At 32.0% G+C, this 21,989-nt stretch overlaps 4 protein-coding genes across 6 annotated transcripts; 1 reads left to right on the plus strand and 3 right to left on the minus strand.

The window, feature by feature from the left end:
- Positions 1-4,597: 4,597 nt before the first annotated feature.
- On the plus strand, positions 4,598-12,698 carry LOC126857982 (Y+L amino acid transporter 2). The gene is made up of 8 exons (XM_050607941.1): positions 4,598-4,881; positions 8,388-8,606; positions 8,866-9,136; positions 9,396-9,519; positions 10,195-10,395; positions 11,771-11,920; positions 12,018-12,195; positions 12,280-12,698. Exons 1-8 carry the CDS (start codon positions 4,614-4,616, stop codon positions 12,339-12,341), a joined length of 1,473 nt encoding a protein of 490 aa, XP_050463898.1. The 5' UTR covers positions 4,598-4,613; the 3' UTR covers positions 12,342-12,698.
- Positions 12,699-13,515: 817 nt separating this feature from the next.
- Positions 13,516-17,974, minus strand: LOC126857984 (ubiquitin-conjugating enzyme E2Q-like protein CG4502). Of its 2 annotated transcripts, XM_050607944.1 has the most exons (5): positions 17,654-17,974; positions 17,445-17,538; positions 16,619-16,888; positions 15,990-16,406; positions 13,516-15,610 (listed from the first exon to the last, which is right to left on the minus strand). In XM_050607944.1, exons 3-5 carry the CDS (start codon positions 16,853-16,855, stop codon positions 15,482-15,484), a joined length of 783 nt encoding a protein of 260 aa, XP_050463901.1. In that variant the 5' UTR covers positions 16,856-16,888; positions 17,445-17,538; positions 17,654-17,974; the 3' UTR covers positions 13,516-15,481. The 2 variants fall into 2 exon arrangements, with proteins under 2 accessions (XP_050463901.1, XP_050463902.1); XM_050607945.1 differs by lacking the exon at positions 17,445-17,538.
- A 314-nt stretch (positions 17,975-18,288) lies between these two features.
- LOC126857983 (transmembrane protein 231-like) lies at positions 18,289-19,941 on the minus strand. Of its 2 annotated transcripts, none has more exons than XM_050607943.1 (5): positions 19,681-19,941; positions 19,504-19,604; positions 18,965-19,087; positions 18,685-18,892; positions 18,289-18,602 (listed from the first exon to the last, which is right to left on the minus strand). In XM_050607943.1, the coding sequence occupies exons 1-5, from the start codon at positions 19,817-19,819 to the stop codon at positions 18,322-18,324; spliced, it is 852 nt and encodes a 283-aa protein (XP_050463900.1). In that variant the 5' UTR covers positions 19,820-19,941; the 3' UTR covers positions 18,289-18,321. The 2 variants fall into 2 exon arrangements, with proteins under 2 accessions (XP_050463900.1, XP_050463899.1); XM_050607942.1 differs by having other exon boundaries at positions 19,441-19,604.
- LOC126858037 (uncharacterized) lies at positions 19,818-21,708 on the minus strand. Its single transcript, XM_050608044.1, has 3 exons — positions 21,284-21,708; positions 20,251-20,830; positions 19,818-19,948 (listed from the first exon to the last, which is right to left on the minus strand). Exons 1-3 carry the CDS (start codon positions 21,706-21,708, stop codon positions 19,916-19,918), a joined length of 1,038 nt encoding a protein of 345 aa, XP_050464001.1. The 3' UTR covers positions 19,818-19,915.
- Between the last annotated feature and the right edge of the window lie 281 nt (positions 21,709-21,989).

Below are 21,989 nucleotides of genomic sequence, written 5' to 3' on the forward strand. Positions count from 1 at the left end.
TTGATGTCAGCTGGTCGTCTCAGCTGATTGCCTTCACGTTTTACTCTTTCTCGCATAGATGGTGCTTAAATCTATCTCTAGCTTATCTTAGCGACATCTTACGCTGAGTACACAAAATTTTCAAATTGAAAGATTCATAGATTGTGAGAGAATATAATAAAAAGACAGAATATAGAGAATACATATACATAGTGATAACAGAGTTATAATATAAATATATAGAACATAAATAGTAATATATAAATGTTAAAAAGTCCATCAAAACTGAAGCAACGGATTATATTTAAATACTGTGTGTATATATTTTTGTGATTTATTTATTTCAAAGAACAAACACATAACGGTGATCGTAAAAGCAAATTGGGCATAAATCAACGCAGGTAATGTAAAATTAATAAAATTGCAAATTTGAGGAATATAATACGCACAAATTGATTACATATATAGACACTCTATATGTCTAATTAATCTAATTATTTTACAAGACGAACTATCCATCATACCTCTCTCGATGCGACAATATTTAGGCGTGAGTAATTAGTACTATCAATTATGCAATGTTTTTCGATAATGTCGGTGCATTTTTATTATTGTTGTCATGATAACGAGTATCTATCTTCGTCTTGCATTGATTTATAGCATTCGAAATTTGATTACCTGCAAATTTTTGCCGGAGAAAGATTTGCTGTCTATTCTTTGTCCGTCATTTATTCCGCCTATTTGAAAAAAAAACTAGAATGATTTTAATCAGAGTGTCTTTTTCACGAGAATCAGCGTGCTGGCGTCAAAATTTATTTTTATATCGCCACGGGAACTCGCGGCGCGAGGATTAGAAAGGGGAGAAACGTACGCTTAAGGCGGAAGCCTGTCACGCAGTGATGCTCAAACGATGAATTCCTCTAAGAACAGTCAATAAATTAGTAAATTCACAATTGCATTAATATTTAATTTTTCCAAAAAAAAAAGAGATAATTATTCGCTAAACATTTTACTTTCTATCAATTAAAGAAATGTATTTAGCTTTCATTTTTTAATTAATATGATATAAAAAAAAACCTGTATAACTCATATTTTATAGTCTTATAGTTATCTATTTATAAAGATTAAAATCTTTCAATAAAAATTTTATATTATTTATATTATTATTTAAAGAAGTTAAATAGCAAAATTGAGCTGTCAAATTTTTGATGTTTTAAATTTTATATTGTCTGTTTTATTATTATTTTATCTTTCATTAATTTATTAGTATGTATAAAAAATGCTTGTTTTCATAAAAAACAGCGATTTTCAAATGTTAATCAAATTGCAAATATTCATTGGAATTTGCACAATTTGTCACGTGCAATTTAATGTGCATACAGTTCATAGTTTTATTCTAAATATAGTATGAATAAAATAATATAGTCATTTTTTTTATTCTGTCTGTAGAGTAAAATATGTATCTCTGTGCAGAATTTAAATGAACAGGAAAAATAAAGTGCGGTAAAAAAAATGCTGTAAAAGATTCTAAAAGCTTAGTTTAATGATAAAAAATTATACAATTTCAAGTATTTTTTTGTAAAAAAATAGAGAATGTATTTGAAAGAACAGCAATTAAATCCAACTCATTTGTTAAAATAATTTCAGCTTATTTGTATATATAAATTCCGGAAATACATATATTGTGAGAAACCTTAAACAAATTCTAAAAAGCTTAGTTTAATGATAAAAAATTGCGGAATATATAATTTTAAATATTTTTTGTAAAAAAAAATAGAGAACGTATTTGAAAGAATAGTAATTAAATCCAACTCATTTGTTAAAATAAAAATAATTAATTTCATAAAAACAACGAGAAGCTCTGTCACTGACTGATTCAATTGTCACGGCGATTCGCGCTCTACACGCGGTCACGCACACTAATAAATTGCGTGTAAATGATAATGCGATGATAATGACGAGAAGGTTGCGCGGCACTGACGAAACGAACGGACGTGCGATGTCATTGGCGTAGAATATTGCTACAGCTAGAATACATTATTCATTGTATGCCTAATTATTATGCCTGTCTTAAAATTTCCTTGAAAAAAATTTTGCGATAGTCTTTAGAAAAAAAAATTAAAAATAGATTTTAAAAAATAAATTTTCTATAACAATATGGCACGTGTGCAATGTTTTTGACGTCAAGTCTTCAATTATTGCGATAAAAATATTTTAGCGTTTCTTATCGATTCTTTACAAATCTCATTCTTTTATGAGATGCATTCGCTCGTATTTTTCCTCTTCAATTCAATGTACAAAAAGAAACTGCTTCGACGAAAAATAATTTTTATTTAAATAATACAACTTGTACCAATAGTTCTTCTAAAGATTTTTAAAAAAATATCTATTATAATAAGAACAGATTCTGGCGTCGCGATTATTTCGCAGCTGCGTGCGCCAATGCCGAGAGAATGATGCGTGCTCTCCGCGAGCGAAAGAGCAAGGGTTCGCTCGGACGTAACGCTCTTTAGTATCTTTAGTATCGCACTGCAATTGTAGTATCGCACATGTATCGCATCAATTATGTCTTTTCACGAGAGGACATGATTCTTCGTTGCCGGCGACGTGCGCCGCGTATCTCGACTCGCGATCAACACGACGATCACCGGCGAGAGGATGCTGCGCGCCGAGAAAATTCGCCGACAATTTTTGCGCGATTCGCGCTCGAGAAATCGCCGCGCGAACGATGATTCCGCGATCGATGATCCGGATGAGGAACTGATTACATACGCGTGCAAATGATACCGCGATTCGAATATTTTCATTATGAAATTTGTCTCAACGTGTATGGCATAATAATATTACACGGCGTATACAATATAGTGTTATTTATATATTTATAAAGTTACAGCGTTGCGAAATAAGCGACTCTTGTGATAAGAGATGAAATAGAAGATTCTTCTGAGAGAAAACTTGATCGCGACATTAATCATCTCGGTAATTGAGCCATAAATTAAAATTTCAATTTTCAACAGAGAACGGAAGAAAAAAAAATGATGGAAGGTTCAAATATATATAAAACAATTTTATACATTTGAGAAATAATTTGCAATTGTATATTATCTTGTTGTTTCAAATTTCTTTACTAGACGTTTGACGTTTTAATCTTTTTACTGTGGAAGAATTGATCGAAATCGAAATCTGCTGTTTTGTGTTTCTTTTATTGTCACGCAACGTGCTAGAACGCTTAACCACATCGGTGTGACAAGCCGACAAGCGCGGGCTGTGATAACAAGTCTATCAGTGTTAATGGTCGATTAATATTTCTGTGAAACACATCGCGCAAATTGCTGTGAAAAGGAAACGGAAATCATTGTATGTATAGTTATCAATATCTGTGTACTTTGTCAATAACTTTCGATGGATTGTCACCTGAGAATAATTTTCCCCGAAATCTGCTCAGTTATCGCTCCTATTTCTATTGCTTTTATCCATATCACGTCTCGAAGAATGCCTTATTATTTTCGCAGGTGTACGTTTTTTGGCATATCTGACGCAATACATATCTGGGACCCGTAAGACATAGGTGGGCACAATGGCGTAGAAGTGGAAGATATCGCGATGATTAAATTTGAAAAAAAAGTGCTTGTAATATATGCAACATCTCTCTCAGCATCCAAATTATTTTTACGAAAAAATTACTTCGAAATATAGTTTCAAATTATAAAAATTTCCGTTTGACGTTTTCGAAAAGTAAATTCATCAACATTTTAATTATTCATCGTCTTTCTTCTCAAGTGATATCATTCCTAAATCAGCATGATATCAACAAAAATTTTTGCGGAAACAATAAGAAGATAATATCAATGTAGCGAAAATTTCCGTCTACGAACATTTGTTTTTTTTTTATCGCATTAAAAAGAAAAAAAAATTAAAAGATTGATAGAGTGTCGATAAGAAAAGATTTCCCGAAAAGACGAGTCGAGTTATAAATAAATATTTCCCAATTCCATCGCATTTTATTCGAGCTGTTAAAGAGGAAGGGGGAGGGGAAAAAAGGGAGGAAGAGAAAAAAAATGCTTGACACACGATAGAGAATCTGCGAGATTTTGGAATCGATGCCGGTAGGATATTACTCTCTGACACTATTTCGGAGCGATCGTGTCCGCGCCACTGGACGCGCGCTACTGCAAACGTCGCGTCAGTTCGATCGCCGACGCAGGATCGCGCGGAGGGTAGAGGCAGTGGTGAATGCGACGTGTACTCGGCGCAACGCGCGAAGAGAGCGTGGAAGAGAGCGCAGTGAAATAGCGAGGGACCGTGCGGCTCTATCGGCAGTGCGTACGTGAACCGGCACGGCAGCCTCGCACGTGGTGTCCGTTGTGCGAACGTTCCCTCTTACCACGTGGTGCTTAACGAACACGCGTGCTTCTTTTTCCCATTTTTTTTTCTCATTTTCTTCCCCGTCGTATTTCATTCTTCGGACTCGACTCTCTTCCCGCCACGTGGTACGGTGATGCTCACGCGGCAAGTCACTCATTCGCGTTATTCCGATATTGCAAAAAACAGTCACGCGGGAAACGCGTGTGACATTCGTGCGCGCCAATTTCGGGGAACGTAGGTATAGGTAGACTCGGTGCACGTGCGAGAGGATGCCAGACAAGGTAGCGCCGGCGGAGAAAACGGTCCCGCGGCCCGTCGCCGCGGGGCCCGACAATGACAGCAAAGGTATTAAACTGAAGAAGGAATTGGGTTTATGGGACGGCGTGGCGATCATCGTCGGCATCATCGTCGGCGCCGGTATCTTTGTATCGCCAAAGGGTGTGCTTCTGAACAGCGGCAGCGTCGGTCAGGCCCTTATCGTCTGGATTTTTTCCGGGATCTTATCGCTCATCGGGGCTCTATGTTACGCCGAGCTAGGTGAGTGAATGATGAAATTCTGTATAACGGTTACTGCCCTCGAGCTTCCCCTCGCTTTGAATTGGCAGGCTCGACAGGTGGTCTCAGAAACGGTATGATGTCCAACACGTCTCGGAGGAAAACTTTGAATGAGAGAAAGAGAGAGAAAAAAAGAATATCTCTTTCTTCTTTTCTGCAAAAGATAAACATATAAAATATTGTAATTTCGCATACATGTTTTGGTCATACACGTTTCTTGGATTTTTGCACAAGTGCGTGCTTTTCTTGTTTCTATTGTGACCTCCAGTTTCTTTTTATCTGTTTATATATCAAATATTCAAAATATTAAAAAAAGAAAAAAGAAAATTTATATATATATATATATATATATACACTCTTTTCTCTAAAAATTATATTATATTATATTATAAAAAAAGTGTAGTATAGTAATTTAACGCAATGTATATTGTGTTATACAATACAGTAAAACAAAATTTTGAAATTTCTCTAAATTATTTCTTCAATATTTCTTTAAATTTCTCTAAATGGATCGCTGACATTTAATTCAAGGTAAAAAAAAATATATATATATATATATTTTTTTTTTCTTGATAGTTATAAATAAATGTCATTATATGTTATCAAGGTGCCATTATATGCTATTAACTTACCATTAATGCAAAAAAATAATAAAAAATGATAATTTGCCAATTTAAAAATTTCTTAATGATAAATAATGATAATTTATTATATATATATATATATGTTGTTTGAACAATTTTTTAAATTGTTTGTATTCTTTTTTATTTCACATATATTTTAAATATTTTATAAGAACAAGAAAACTTTTCAAACAACTCATTTTATATAACACGATATTTTCTTTCCCAATTCTTTCTTGCTTTAGTCTTACATAAAAGTATATTTTCAAATTATATTTATAAATTGTAATCTTCTCACCAATTTTTATTTCTTTTAAAACTTGTAGTATCTATCTATGAGAGACAATAAATATTCTTTATATTTGTTTTTGTCTTCTCTTGTTTTAATGTCTCTTTGTTTGCGTGTACGCACGTGATATTGTTTTAATATAGCAACATGTTGATAAAAAGCTTGCACTCTCTCGCAATATCTCGATGACTAAGATGAGCCGGAATCAATGATCCGACCGAATGTAAATTTCAAAAGGCCTATCTTCCATGAGAGAATAAAATCACGGGAAATAACGTCGTCTAAGAATATTATCCAAACGTTTTTGGATCGCTGACATTTAATTCGAGGCAAAAAAAATATATTTATATATTTTTTTTTCTTGATAATTATAAATCAAATAAATTTAATATATATATATAAATAGAGATTTTTGTATTTTTGACAATGTTTTTGTGACAACAAGAATCTTTCAATAAAAATTAATATCCTTACGAGACATGATATTTTGATTATTGATAGTTATCGATCTTTTAAGATTGGTATTATAAATTTACAATTCAAAGTTTGATTTCTGCACAGAAGATTATTTATTAAGATCCGTTGTTTGAATGTCTAACAAATTTGCCATCAAGATTATAACGAGTCATTCATTCATTTCATTTAACGAGTCCCAATTGTTCTTCATCTTATAGTATTTTTATCTGCTCATAAAAAATATCACAGTCAGGTTATACATTTGTTGTACATTAATAGCATAAAAAGTATTGTCATATTATAGATGGACTGTATTATTTCTTTTATATTTCAAATGTTTTATAAGAATAAGAAAACTTTCAAACAACTTGTAATTTTACATGATATGATATTTTCTTTTTCAATTTTTTTTGCTTTATATAAAAGTATATCTTTGAACATTTATAAAATATGGAATCTTTTTATAAATTTTTATTTATTTAAAAACTCGGAATACTTATTCAGAAGAGACATAAATAGCCTTTATTTTAATTTTCTCTTTATTTGACGTATGTTTTAAATATACACCTATCACGCTTGATATCTGACAATCGAGTTTACCTATACATTTATTATATTTATATTTTTAGAAATATATAAATTTACATCTTGGTTATCTATTTACAATAAATTATCTATTTATAAAAATATTATTTATCTATTTTCATCATTTTTTACCATCGACTTAAGCCTTCAATTTTTAGAGCACATAATATGCATTCATGTAACATGCATTCAGGGATCTTACATTAACAGCAATACAATGACACATAACAACGGTTCCGATATCGAAGATCGGTTATAACAAATGTGCCACATTGCGAAAGATCAAAGTGTATCAAACGGCTATAACCATCTATCGACGATGTAATCATATATTTCAAAATAAAGCTTACATTATATTGTATATTGACTTTGTTTTTGACACCGAATATTTTATCTTCAATTAGCTATAGATGTCGATGTTTTGAAGATGCTTTTATATATTTTAATTCTGGAACATCCTATATATATTTATTATACATACAAATTAATTGATTTACCTTAAAATACAATTTTGACTTTTTATTTTAAACGAGATGGATTTATTATTCAAGTTCGATTAGGCAAATTTGAATAGCATAATTGACTTATAGTTAATTAATTGTCACATATAAAAACATATGGAAAAGACTCCATTGATAAATTGAGAATAAAGGGAGATGAATAAAAGCATATTACCTTGTAATAACAGGAAACGAACGTTAGTCAAGTGTATAAATCGTAGCAAGCTCTTCGTGACAAACCTAATCATTAAATTTACACTATTATATGTCACGTCCACTGTTACTATTATCGCGTTATCGTTATCGCGTGCCGCAGGTTCAATTGAAGATGCTTAAAATGCTCTGAAAATTAGAAAAGAAAATTGAATTGAACATTACAAGATATTATAATTAAGACTTTAGAAACCGTATCCTCTTATTTTGAAAAAGACAATTTTTCCAACTCTTAATTAATTCATAAAAGATCTAAGAGAGAGAAAGAAATAAGAAGAATAAAAAATGTAAGAAAGTAAACATATCATGATATGCGAGCTGTGAATCCGCCGATGACCGAAAAACCGCGATATCGCTAAAACAGCGGGATAGGCGGGACTCCATGTGATAAGACTGCATATAATTATGCGGGACATGATTTATGGAGGAAGCAGAATCTATTCTCTTGATGCTGCGCGCGTGCAATAATACGACAGGTTACAAGCGTAATGTGATTCGATCCGATCTGGCGGCAAATAAACAATGTTACACGCAATTATCAATTTTTTTCTTTTTTATTATGCAAAATTATACCGATTACTTCATAAGACGTGCAAGGAAATAAAATATAAGCATAATATAAATAAGCATGTGATGTAAAATATTATCTTTTATTCTTAGAAATATAAAGAGAGATAAATTATATATGCATTCTTGTTGAACTAATTATTGAGATTTGAAAAGTACGGGTATTGATTTATGGAATCTAACAAATGTATGAAAAATTTATATGAAGACGAAATTAGACAATGCAATAGATCATATCTTTTTGCATTTATACAGGTACGATGATTCCCAGGTCCGGTGGTGATTACGCGTACATAGGCGACGCCTTCGGACCTTTGCCAGCATTTCTCTATCTCTGGGTGGCGTTATTCATCCTGGTACCAACGGGGAATGCTATCACAGCGCTCACGTTCGCACAATACATTCTGCAACCCGTATGGCCTGGATGCGAACCGCCGTACGAAGCGGTGCGACTCCTCGCTGCTGTGATCACGTGTAAAATGAATTTATTAATTAATTTTATATTTTAATTATTTTTATATTTTTTTTTAATTTATTTTTTTCTTTTTGGAATAATTTTTAGTTACCTTTAATAAGCAAAGTAAACGTTAGCAGAGATGAATGTAATGATTTCATTAAAAAATGAAAAATATATAAAAAATTGAAGCAAATATAACAAATACAGAAAGAGATAATTCAAAAAGAAAGGTCATTATAAAGCTTTGAATGCAAGTAAGCGAAAATGCGTTTGCAGGTCTACTGACCGCCATCAATTGTTACAATGTCAAATGGGCGACCAGGGTACAAGACTTTTTCACCGCCACCAAAATTTTCGCTCTTCTGATCGTCATAGGAGCAGGTCTGGTATGGCTTTGTCAAGGCCACATGGAGAATTTTCAACGTCCGATGGCTGGTACCAACACCCAGCCCGGTTACGTTGCCCTCGCGATCTACTCCGGACTCTTCTCTTATTCGGGCTGGAATTACCTCAATTTCGTGACGGAGGAACTAAAAGATCCTTACAAGTAATTGCAAACTCTTCATTTTATTTTTTTTGTATCTCTGTTATTAATTCTCGCAATATACAGAAAAAAAATAAAACAGTTCAAATTCTGCTTATTTTGATGGGAAATAAAATAAATAAATGTTGTATTATTAAAATTATATCGTATTATTAAAAAATTATTTATATATTATTTAATTAAATTTATTTATATATTATTTAAACAAAAATATAATATGAGAAATTAAAATATATATATTTATATTAATCAATTTTTACAGAAATCTTCCAAAGGCTATTTGCATATCATTGCCAGTTGTAACAGTGATTTACGTATTCGCGAACATCGCGTATTTCGTTGTACTCACACAGGACGAAATACTTGCATCGAATGCTGTCGCTGTTGTAAGTAGAATTTTAACCGGAAGAATTTTAAACATATTAATAATTAAAACAATTCTGGAATGTTGGCCGCGTTCAGCAAAACAAATGCTCAATTATTGTTTTCAATACTCAAGACTACATTGTTGATTTTAACAATAAAAATAAAAACCAGTCACATTCGATTGCTACTAAGTAGTTTATTCTGCTGAATGTGTTCATTTATTCAAACAACCATGTTTCGTTGCCAATCTGCAGAAATATTTTAGCGTCATAAAAAGAATAGTACAGTTTTTATTATATAAAAAGGAATGATATATTTATTTAAACATTAAAGAGAAATTTAAACATTAAACATAAATTTTAAAAAAAGAAAGATTAATTTACACAATTTAAACTTGTATTAAATTATTTATAACAATTACATACATGTATATTTTGTGGAATAAAGTGGAACAAGTATGCGAGCGAACATCTCCTCCATCTATACTATCACTTTTCAAAAAAAAAGATCAAATATTACATCCATGATAAAATCGATAGATTATTTAACATTTTCGTTATACGGGTAAAATGAAATCGATCTGATACAACGCGGAAAAAATTGCGCAATCTCGCGGTCGCTTTCGCTATAATCAAGATGCCGCTCCACTTTTGCTACTAGCGTGACATTAAATCGCAGCGAAAATTCCTTTCTAGACCTTCGGCGATAAATTGCTGGGCGTTATGTCGTGGATCATACCATTCTTCGTGGCGTGTTCGACTTTCGGAGCATTGAACGGCGCGATCTTTGCGTCGTCCAGATTGTTCTTCGTCGGCGCCCGAAACGGACACCTCCCCACTGCCATTGCTTTGATTAATGTCCGCAACTTGACGCCGATGCCATCCCTCATCTTCCTCGTAAGTATCACATCTTCGTTCTTTGTCAAATTAAAATCAAAATGCAAAAAGGGGAACAGATGCAGATTACAAACTGGTAAAAAATTATTAATAATTTAATGCTGAATTTAAATTTTTGATAGATTAAAAATCGAGTAAAGTGAATAAACATTGCAAACATCTTGCACGTATGTAATTTTACGGCAATTTTACAACCGGTTCTCCTTGAAAGTCAAATGGTGAACGTATCTTACTTCCTATCATTTTTATTATTCACCAATATAATCAAACAATTTCTAAGCTCTAACTATTTCATCAATAGTTATCGCCGTATAACTCATGTTTGTTTGCGCAGTGCATTCATTTAGCGATAATAGGAATGGGACTTATTAAATATTTACGTGTGACATTCGACGTAACATACGATTGACATATCAAGATGGAATTTAATTTTTAAATTTATCGTTGAATTTTTTGTCACCCTGACAATGAGACATTTGTATGTTATAAATTTATTAAACCTTCGAATATTTCTATCTTTTTACAAGAAATTACTTATATAATTATTCATTATTTTATCTTTCAAACTTTCCCTTTAATTGCAAAAAATATGTAATTATATATATATTCTTTTTAAATCCTTCTTAATGACAATATTCAACAAATCATATATCTTTTACTTGCACAGCTGAGAAAAAAATAATTAAGAAAAAAGAATTAAGAAAATTATGAGCTATGACTAATGAGCAAATACTAAAAAAAAGCGGTCGTAAATGTTCGTTACACTTTTAATTGATGTTGATGTAATCTTGCATACGATAATTTAATTTGTTTAATTGGCAGGGACTTGAGTAATTAATATATATAAATCGAGCACCGCGAAATTAAATTAAAACTGGCATCTTAATAAAATAAGGCAGCCGATTGGAGCGGCGATGTGACAGCAGTATATAATCCAGCATTTTAATCTCTGCAGTTCGTTGAAAGCAATAAATGAATCTTTTCATGTCAATCTCTTTGATGATCGGCAGCGGAAGTCTACTGATTTTCCTTTCTACGCGCAAATTAAAAAGACTGATCTCGTTAATCGCCGTTCAAAGTCACGTCGTACCATTATAGGCATTGTATAATTTAGTTATTAATTATCTTATCTTCTAATAAAGATTAATTATAAATTAATTAATTAATTGCGTGCTTGTTCAATATGTTGGTTATCTTCCTAATTGTTTAGATCGATAGCTTTTGAGATATGAGCAAAAATTATTTAAAATTTTAAACTAATTTTAAACTACTATCTTGTCGCGATTCGGTATTAATTTTAAAAGCATCGAGAAACAATTTGTCCATTCTTGCTATTATTAAATTACAATTCTGATCGTTAAATTATAATTTTTAGTGCCTTATCACTTTGGTGCTTCTTATCATAAAAGATGTCTACGTTCTGATAAATTATGTCAGCTTTGTTGAGGCTCTATTTACCACACTTTCCGTGTCTGGTCTATTGTGGCTACGTTACAAAAAGCCTGATCTCCATCGTCCTATAAAGGTACATACAACTTTTCAAAGAAAATATCAAAATCTATATTTTTTTGATTTTTTTTTCTTTTCTTACAAATAATATTTTATTTCATCTTTTTTTCTAGGTTTTTATACTTTTACCAATCATCTTTTTCATAATTTGCGTATTTCTGGTCATCTTTCCATGCTACGTTTCACCTTGGGAAGTTGGCGTAGGCATAATCATAATCCTGTCTGGAATTCCCATGTATTGGATCTTCATCGATTGGAAAGCAAAGCCCGCGTGGCTCGCAAATGGATCCCGTAAGTTGTATACTCAAACTTTGGAAGCTCGTCAAAGACACATTCGCATTTGCATAATTAATACTATCATTACATATTTTGCAGATAATTTCAACATGATGTGTGCTAAGCTATTCTTGTGTGTACAAGAAGATAAAACCGAGTAAAGTGCGTGAAAATAGTTGTAATTATTGTTAAATATTCTGAACTATGGTGCCTAAATTCGAGAATGTGTTTCGAGCATGCGTCGTACTTTTTTAGGTAGGTAAATTAAAATTATAATCATCATAATGTCAATTATAACGTCGAACTTTGTCGAATAGCTGCATTATTATATAAGTTAAACGACAATGTGCGCATGTGAATGACACAGCAGTTGCTGATGTAGATTTGTAATTTTTATATTTTATATTTTGCATAATATAAATTATAATTTTTATATATTCGTAATTATGTATCTTATTGCTTTGTATCTAAAACAACATTGCTATCGTCAATCTTGACGCATAAATTATACTCGTGTCGATTATTGTTGTATTAATGTCGATTACCAACTGAGTATACAAGAATTTCAATATTATACACGTTTAACATAATTATTAAACGTGTAAATGTATCTCACATTTTTGTTTACCATTTTAGAGTACATAGATAATAATAGAATTATAATTATGCGCATAATAGAGAAATTTAGAAAAATTGTTGAATTATATAACAAAAAAATTTATATAATTTCGGTGAGTTTAATTTTTTGTGGAGATAAAGATTATCATTACACATGGCATTTATATCTCAATTTAGCGAAATGAAGATACTGGTTTCGATCCTCGAATTGTACATATATATAGCGAAAAATAATGTAAACTCTTTGTATACTACATACATAAATCAGTAATTTCAAATTATATACATAAATATATAGTTATAATTTATAGTTAGACTAATATAGTTACATTAATAATAGCTTCAAAAATAAAAATATGCAAAAAATGTGTAAAGAAATCTGCTTTAATTGTAAATATACATCACATTCATATATAAATTTGATAACTTATTAATCATTAGAAATTTTATTTTGACTTTATTATTACACTAAACTTTTAAATATATTTTTTTATTATATACAAATATTATATGTACCTACACTTATAAAAACATTTGATTTTTTCCAATGGAAAAAATTCTAAAGATTTTTCTTACTTTAAAATGTATTTATCTTCTGTTTGTTTCGAGTAAACTATCTTATATGCGATATTACTTGATGATTAATATGTTCATTCTAGTATAAGATATAAATTATATTAATTTTGTATCGACATTATAAAATTAAAAACATATTTACTAAAAACAATATTAGGGATAATAAAATAATGTTTGAAAAAAAAACGAAACATTTATATATCATCAAGAATTTTATCGCATTCTAAACGTGAATAATATCTGCGCTCTTAATATTGTGACTATAGTGAATAATATGTTAAATATCATTTACACATATATATTCTAAATGAATAACTGCTCAAGTATCAAGAAGTCGTTTTCATCATAAAATAAAGTACATTCAAGAATGACTAATTGTGTGCCTTGTATGCAAGCAAACAGATTACATTTTCTGTAAAACAAGACAATAGAATATTGTATAGAATATTGTTAAGAATTAAATTATTTTGATCATTATAATAAATATAAAAGCATTTCATCTCTTAAGGGAGATTTTATAGAAATATAATAACAATTTTTGAATAGCAACTTTATTCCAACAGATTTGATAAAACGGTGTTGTAAAAATCGCTTAAAGTATAATAACTTGCAATTATAGTTATTAAAAATAAACGCAGAAATAAAAGAGATTCGTATTGCAAGATTTATATTTTTTTGTTTATTATTTCCTAAATTTTTAAATATGATATGTGCATGATGATTTGACTGATAGAAAAGAAATACGATATATACGCCTGAATCGTCCAACTTCTGTACGATAAAGCGTACATAGGCCCAAAGTATATTTAACATATACACCAAAAAGATTAATAACGGTCTCTCACACATATTTGTAAATATTTTATTTGTATTTAATTTTTGTCTCACTCTTCCTTGCATTTTTACTTTTCAAAATCTTATACAAATATTATTATTTCTCAGCATCACATTAAAGTTGACTGTTTGGACAATTGAGAGTCTCTTGTTAGCTAGAACTTCGTAACATCATATATAAGTTCGTTCTTGCTATATGCATTTAGATGGTCGCGCGAACCTTCGCGATAAAATGTCAATTTAAAAATTTGCGAAGAGATTGATACTTTAAATTAATTATATATTTTTTTGGCACATACAAGTATATGTCCAACATAATGACTATATATTTTAAAGACTTTTGCGATCAAATGGATGGAAAAAATATTGAAAATCATTTGTACATGACAAATAGTATTAAAAAAAGAAACAAACTTATATTGTAGAAGCTCATAATCAAGACTTCTGTTTCCACGGAAGAATTTTTACACAAGTATTATTCTCTTTAAATTATTCATACAAACTGGAACTAAACTTTATTAAAGCGAAGCAACACTATGTCTACTATTTTCGTTGTTTGTATTTACATTTTATCGACTCCTCGATTGTTACATATATATATAATTGGGAACATTTAACAATTCAATATACCATACATTATTGAGCAATCTTTTTCTCATTTCTTCTTTATTTATGTTTAAAAAATGAATGAAACAAAATACCTTATTTATGAGCTTCCAGTATTTGAAGGATAAGTCTTGCAAACTTGTGCCGATTTGACAAGCACAGATAACATTGTAACGGTTTTATATTCGTCTTAATAACTAATTTGGCGTAGTTGTATAACTATAGGGACTTAAAAAAGTTTTAAAATTTTCACAAACTTTTTTCCAGCATCTCTTTTCAATGCCATGTAAATATAGTTATTTCTGCGATTCGTACTTATTTTCACGTTATAAAAAAAAGCAAAAAATTAAAATTTTTTTTTTAACAATCTCAAGGAATCTTTTGTCTTTTTTAGTCCCTACGTATTTATTACAAAAGTTGAAAAATGTGTGAAAATGTGCAAAAAAACTTACGCGCGCGTTCTGTTCACTCGACGAATTCGACGAATTCCTTTCTAGCTACATGTGTATATTCGCGATAACAAAATTACACTTGGATTTCCTGACGGAAAGAAATCACTGTTGGCATTTCCGAAAAAATCGAATAAAGAATCATGTTGGTTCGTGCGCCTCTTTTTAAGCAAGAGACGCGGACCTCTTTTGGCTCTGAACGATAATATATTCTAAAATCAGCCTTCAGCGAGCGGCGGCGTCACCCAGCCGTATTTTTCGTGCGTTTTCACCAGGTTCTTGAATGTCTCCTCGGCCAATTGTCGATTATATTCCTTATTCGGTTTCGACTTTCTCGACACTTGTGCCTGCAGTGCAGAAATAAAGACTTTGCAAAAATACAAGAAATCTTTTTCTGAGAAATCAAAAACGTATAAAAATATTAAAATGATATGTTTTTACTGGCAAATAGTTTTGAAATTTTGTTCACTTTTTAATAGCAAAAAATAAAACAAAATAGAATTCGCAAAGTTAACTGAAAAGATATCATGTTTAAGACTGCATTCTAATTTCCGAATTTAAAAGATGAGAAGAACTCCGCGTATGATTTAAGAAACTATAAAAATTTGTTATCATATGATACATTATTATAATACATTATTCTATGTACATAATCATGCATTATTATATATAATATATTATATCTGAAACGATTAACTGTTTGGTGCAGATTAAAACAACGCTCACCTGCCCTTTCACAACACTAGCCGCGAATTGCATAATCATCGACTCGACACTATATGCACAACACCATCCTCTCGGCGTGAGAAGTTCCATGCAGATAGCGCCGCCATGCATGACAAAGCCCTGCTCGATCCTTGGCGAGATTACCCTCATGAAAGGTGGCGCGAACGGAAACTCCTTCGGGAAGATCACATTCAACAGTATATGAGGTATCTTCAGCTCACGCATGTCGGCCGCTAATCTACTGTCCGGATCGATCTTGTGCAACCGAACAGACCACTCGAAGACATTGTCGTTGACAAGCTCAGCGGTGAAGGCCGAATCGCCGTGGCGCTGTGCCCTCTGAATTCTGTTGAATTCCTTCATCAGTCGACGCAAACCTACATCCTTGTCGTTGATGGCCTTGTATTCGTTATTGTCCTGTGCAAGCAGATCTGATTTAAAACTTTCGGAATATTCGGAATTCAAGAATAATTACAGGATCAAGCAAGCTATTTACTTTATCTAGCTATCAAACTAAACCATTTAAAAAAAAAAAAACAGCTAGTATCAATTTATCAAATCTCTTTCGTTTTGCAAGCTTTTCATTGTTCAGCAACCCTTTTACTAAATCAATCAGGAACTTCGCGCACCTTTGCGGACTTTTTCGTTTTGAAGAAACAATTACGATCGACATGAGTGGGATCTAGATTTTCCGGCATCGGATCATCCAACGGAGTGACGACATCTGGACGATGATGACGACTTAAGAGTCTCCTTGACGGCGAATTGGTCGAGCCGCTGGCTCCCTCCTGTTCCGCGATCTTATCGGAAGGTCGGAAGAGCTTTCGGATAGCGGCTATGACCTTCTCCTTCGATTTCGTAGACATGATTAAAATACCGTGTCCCTCTCTTTCGCTACTCTGCATTCAAAATATTTTAATTTATAAAAAACATTTAAAACACGCATCAAAATCATAACACTTTCATATTCTTGTAGAACATATCATAAAGAAAAGGAGTTAAAGGATCTTATATCCAAAAAAGGAACTCTTAAGTAAAGAACTCTTAAGTAAAGATTGTCAGGATAATCCAAAAAAATTTCATCATTAGTTTCTTAGCGAAATTTTTCACTTTTTGTCTCAAAATTTACATACAACTTTCCATGCGCCATATCATTTACAATAGCATTAGGAAGCTCTTCTTAATTAATTTTTTTAAATCAAGTGAGCGTCGCAAATATTGTCACTTGAATACAATGTATAATAACATGTATCTATAGAGAAATTGCGTATAGTATATATAAACAATATCTCATAACAATATTTTCTTTTAATATTTTAAAGATGTCTTATAAATTTAATAAGAAAATTTATCCCGCCAAAAATAATTTCTAATTTTTTGAAGAAAATATTGAAAATTATCTTTATGAAATCCATCTCCAAAATCCATCTCCAAAAATATCTTTCAGATACGTGCCAGATTTTTATGTTGCACTAACTGTTCCCGGTCTCGGAAAATTTCTCTCCGCTGTATCAATTCCTCCTTCAGCTTTCTTTTAAGTTATCTATTTCTTGTAAAAAAATCAGTCAAAATTTATTAAAATAAAATTCTGTGAAATTTTTAGCTATTTAGATGAACTGAATTCCACAGAATCCTACTGACTCATGCTTTTACAGCAGACTTACCCATTTTGACGTCGATTCTGTATCGCTCACGCTCGATAGACTGCCAGCGTGTGATTATTTTGTACTGTTTGCGTACACGCGAGAATGGCGAAGATATCACCGCTGGACATGGCGCAGTCTCCACCCTTATCGAACCGCCAATCGACGCCAGACACGAGAACACCCGAAGGGCTTGATGTCGACGTCAACGATAGATACTGGCGCTACCATCGAGGGTGGAAATGGCATATCCGCGGTTCCTTTTATCGATTTAATTTGTGTGACTAATAGTTGCGCGCAAGCGGCAATCCTATTTTTTTCTTTCACGCATCAAAGCTTCTACTTCTGATAAACATTTTATTTAAATTCTAAGATATCTATAAAGAAATTTTATATACATATGAAAATATTTAACATTAATGTATTTAAAAATATTAAAATTTTAACATTATGTACTGCTTATATTTATGTATAAATACTGATTGTTCAAATTTAAATTTTTTTATACAACAAAAAGGACTTTACAAATTTGTCAAAAGATATCATAAAGATTTCAAAGAAACAAGAACAGAATGCCTTGAATGTTGCACGAAAAATATTAGAAAAATTTACAATCGAATGCGCGCAAGAGACGCAGAGTTATTTACCACAGGCTATTTACCTAGATATTTACTTCGTTTATTTATCACTTATTTATATATATATATATATATATCCGCCCACGGTTTTACGATATACGTGTTTAGGTATCTGTTGGTAAATAGAAACACTAAAATGTGCTTGGCCAAATATGCGAAAACAAGCAGACATGACAGATATTGGATCCATGCCCATTTCAATTCCTCCCACACACTTGGTTGATAGTAAATAAAGTTTTCCACGTAAAATAATTCGCCGATGACGGCCACCGCTTCTTCGCCAGAGAAGCCGGTTCGCCACGTTACTCGCTCGTTCGTGATTCTGGCTGAAACTGTCGAGTAAACATATTGTCCGTATAATTTCTTTGCATCTTCAAACTGAACAAATTTGTTTAAAAACATTAATATACGCACATTTTCGGTTAAAATTGTGTAACAGCAGTTCAGGTAGAGAATAATCGGATAGATCTACGCTGTGGTTGTATGTCTCGTAGAGACCTTCGCTGCGCAAGAGTCCCTTCTGCCGTAACTCCAAATCACCAAAGAACCGTATCTCTTGAACTTCATGGCTTAACACCTGATCGAACACACCGATAGATTCTATTGCCGCTTGAATGAGATGCTGTAAAGTAATAAAAATCTGTCAAATCCGAAGAAGAAAATTTATAAGTAGAATATAAGCGTATGATTTTACCTTTAACTGAAAATTAAAGAACAACAAGAGTCTCAGAGATTTTACTGGTTTGTCTGTATAAAAATAAGCTTCAAACTTCAACGAATCCTTCTGTCCGTCGCCGTTTAGATCGTTCTCTCGTACCTGTAAACAATAATTAATAATTAAACATAAATATAAAAAGTATCTAAACAAATAATATCAATATATATAACTAATATTATAATTTAAAAAATGGAGATTATATATAACGTTAAAGATTTTATATATAAAATTCAGTATTAAGATAATCGCATTTAATTCTAAATGAAGCTGATTAAAATATTTATACAAGTGGCGAGAATAATCAAATCTTGTATTTCTAGCTCACCCAATGAAAAATATAGATTAAAAAAACGTTGTTTTTTCTAGATATCTATTAGATATTAAATGTCTAATAGCCGTTTTTTTCGACCTGTCATTTCTCTGGGTATCTGACTTAATAATAAAAATACGACCTTGATTAGTATACAATGATCTTTGATCTCGTTCTCTTTGTAAGTCGTAAACGTGGAACATACGATAGGTTCTTCGTAAGGATCCACCTCCGCGAGCAGTAGATACTTGTACTCGAAATGTACGTCCGGCGTTTCCGCATGCATCCGATTTCTTATCCAAATGCCTGAAATTTTGATACATCAAAGATTATTATCGCGCACGGTTTTCCAAAGCGGAGATGCGAAAGTTAGGATTTTTACCTCCAGCATTATAGATTATAAAAAGCGGCGTAAGCAAAGATAGCACAATGAACACGAAGACGACGATCGAGGCGCAGGAATATATCTTGCTCTTATATTTGTAAATGACGGAGCTCGAAAATATTTCAATCGCTGCCATTATGATGCCACGCTCGTCGCCGCGGCAACGTCCACAGGTGCGAGAACATATAGACGCAGGTGAACGACAGCTGACGGTACATGCGGTGATATATTCTCACCGATGCATTTTCCCTTCTGAAGAAGGCGGCTTAAAAGAGAAAATATTTTATAAAAATATAATATTTCCTTACATATTTTTTAAATTATCCTTTTAAATTCTAATATAATGATTATCATTATAATTAAAATATTGAGAAAATGATATGACAATTCATGTAATAAGATTTTTTAGTTAAAATTCTCTAAGTGCAAATCTTTACAAGTTCTGCAAAATCGGATCAAATAATTTTCAAAAATATTTTGTTTCTTGTAAATTGTCGGTAAATTAATCATTCTTTCCAAAGAAGAACGAAAGCACCTTTGTATCTTTCTTGAAAGTACATGGCATACCTCTGAGTTTGCGTTTGCGCGCCGACGTCTAATAGTAATTCGCCATCTGACCGTGTTCGATTGTATATCGCAATCTTTCGAATCCTTCACTAATTCCGAAGATTTCTCCTCAACGGATTCTTGAATATATGCCAGCGATTTGCCGTCCACGCCGAAATCCCCGACGACATTTTTCGATTTTGTGAGATCGAGAGAATCTCGTCTTATTCGAAACGGTGATACTATGTACCTCCGGTTCCGTCCAAGAACGAATTTATTTCGATCTTTCTCGATATCCTTCTCCTTTGCCTGTGATTTGTCATTTCTCTCACTTTTGAGAACAGATTCGTCACGAGCAAAATCATCCCGAGTTGAAACATCGTCCTGAACGGTGATGGAGGACGTCGAGGACCTAGAGGAAATGTCGGTCTTCGTGTTGGAGGTCACAGAAATGTCCTCCGCGAATGACAGTTTGCTTCGCGGAAAATTCGGCGGATTCTTGGACGACCTTTCGAATTCCTTCAAGTCCGGATGCGGAGGTGCATTGAATCTATTCAGAATTCCCTGTCTCCAGGTCGAAGAATTTGCTTGATCATCCAAGCTAAAAACAATATTTCATAAGATCTCATAGAATATCTCTGTGTATTCTCCTCAAATAAATTTTTTTATTTTATATAATATTTATTTTTTTTAATAATTAAAATAATATTGATTGAAAATTATTTTTTTATATAATTTATATATAAATAGTAATTTAAATAAATTAATTCATGTAGGAGCGTTATCCTATCAGAATTGATCAAATTTCAATTTCAATTTAATTTTATATCCAAATTATAATAGTCCATATTAGGAATATAATTATTAGGAATAATTAATATTATATTTTAGAAATAATTAGTGGAGAGCAATATATAAGTATATATAACACATCAGCCATATTGAAATCTGATACTTTATATATATGCTACTTATTATTATGCAGAATATAAAATGTGATATCCCAAAGATTAAAAATTCAAATTATCACAGAATAAATTGATCTTTTTCCAACCTTAAATCTTGATTTTTATTTATGTCAGAGCACAAAGTTTTATTCGCCGCAGAATCGTATACAGATCTGTTCATCCTCGTCGAGGTGGGATATGTTTTACGTGTAATAGCATTTGCGCTAAAATTATTCCCGCCAAACGCAGACAAAGACGACGATGGCGAAATGTCATCCGACATCGCGTCATCGGATCTACGTCGATCCGCGAGATCAGCTGGGATCACGAAAAGCGCGAGCGGCACGCGCTTCACGACGAGCTTCTCGATGATATAATCGTACTCGTGGGGATCGTATCTGATAATCTCTCTCGCGTTTGATTCGCGTCTGAAGCAGCAGAATAGTGCCTTGAAACACTTCGCTATTCTACTCCGCTTGATATGGCGGTCCTCCTCCTCTTCGATGGTAGAATCTATAGATTTCTCGGACATTTTCAAAACGCTTTTAAACTTTCGCGCGGTTTTTAACCACCAATTTTATTCGAGCTACCGGAAACTCATTTTGTGCACAAGTAGGGTCCGTGTCCGTGCGCGATTGTTTGTTTGAAAAAAGTTTATGATTCGTTTTTTTTTTTTACTTATCGACTTTGATTTTTATATCGATTTATATATATATATATATATATATATATATATATATATATATATATATATATATATTATTCAAAGATCTCGCATTTAGGGACTTTACGTTTTGTTCAAAAGATGGGGTT

This window comes from Cataglyphis hispanica, chromosome 23 (assembly GCF_021464435.1).
Source record: "Cataglyphis hispanica isolate Lineage 1 chromosome 23, ULB_Chis1_1.0, whole genome shotgun sequence".
In the NCBI taxonomy this organism is placed as follows: Eukaryota; Metazoa; Arthropoda; class Insecta; order Hymenoptera; family Formicidae; genus Cataglyphis; species Cataglyphis hispanica.

Bases quoted from the DNA above. Each gene is read 5' to 3' on its own strand.
- LOC126857983 (XM_050607942.1), bottom strand. From the start codon at position 19,819: ATGGCAGCGATTGAAATATTTTCGAGCTCCGTCATTTACAAATATAAG. The intron at 19,605-19,680 runs GTAAAAATCCTA...TCAAAATTTCAG, and splicing joins TATAATCTATAATGCTGGAG to GCATTTGGATAAGAAATCGG. The intron at 19,088-19,440 runs GTCGTATTTTTA...TATTGTTTACAG, and splicing joins ATCATTGTATACTAATCAAG to GTACGAGAGAACGATCTAAA.
- LOC126857982 (XM_050607941.1), top strand. From the start codon at position 4,614: ATGCCAGACAAGGTAGCGCCGGCGGAGAAAACGGTCCCGCGGCCCGTC. The intron at 9,137-9,395 runs GTAATTGCAAAC...CAATTTTTACAG, and splicing joins GAACTAAAAGATCCTTACAA to AAATCTTCCAAAGGCTATTT. The intron at 12,196-12,279 runs GTAAGTTGTATA...CATATTTTGCAG, and splicing joins GTGGCTCGCAAATGGATCCC to ATAATTTCAACATGATGTGT.
- LOC126857984 (XM_050607945.1), bottom strand. From the start codon at position 16,855: ATGTCTACGAAATCGAAGGAGAAGGTCATAGCCGCTATCCGAAAGCTC. The intron at 16,407-16,618 runs GTGCGCGAAGTT...CTGCTTGCACAG, and splicing joins AAACGAAAAAGTCCGCAAAG to GACAATAACGAATACAAGGC. The intron at 15,611-15,989 runs GTGAGCGTTGTT...TCTGCACTGCAG, and splicing joins CTAGTGTTGTGAAAGGGCAG to GCACAAGTGTCGAGAAAGTC.
- LOC126858037 (XM_050608044.1), bottom strand. From the start codon at position 21,708: ATGTCCGAGAAATCTATAGATTCTACCATCGAAGAGGAGGAGGACCGC. The intron at 20,831-21,283 runs GTTGGAAAAAGA...TATTGTTTTTAG, and splicing joins AATAAAAATCAAGATTTAAG to CTTGGATGATCAAGCAAATT. The intron at 19,949-20,250 runs GTATGCCATGTA...TTCTCTTTTAAG, and splicing joins GCGCAAACGCAAACTCAGAG to CCGCCTTCTTCAGAAGGGAA.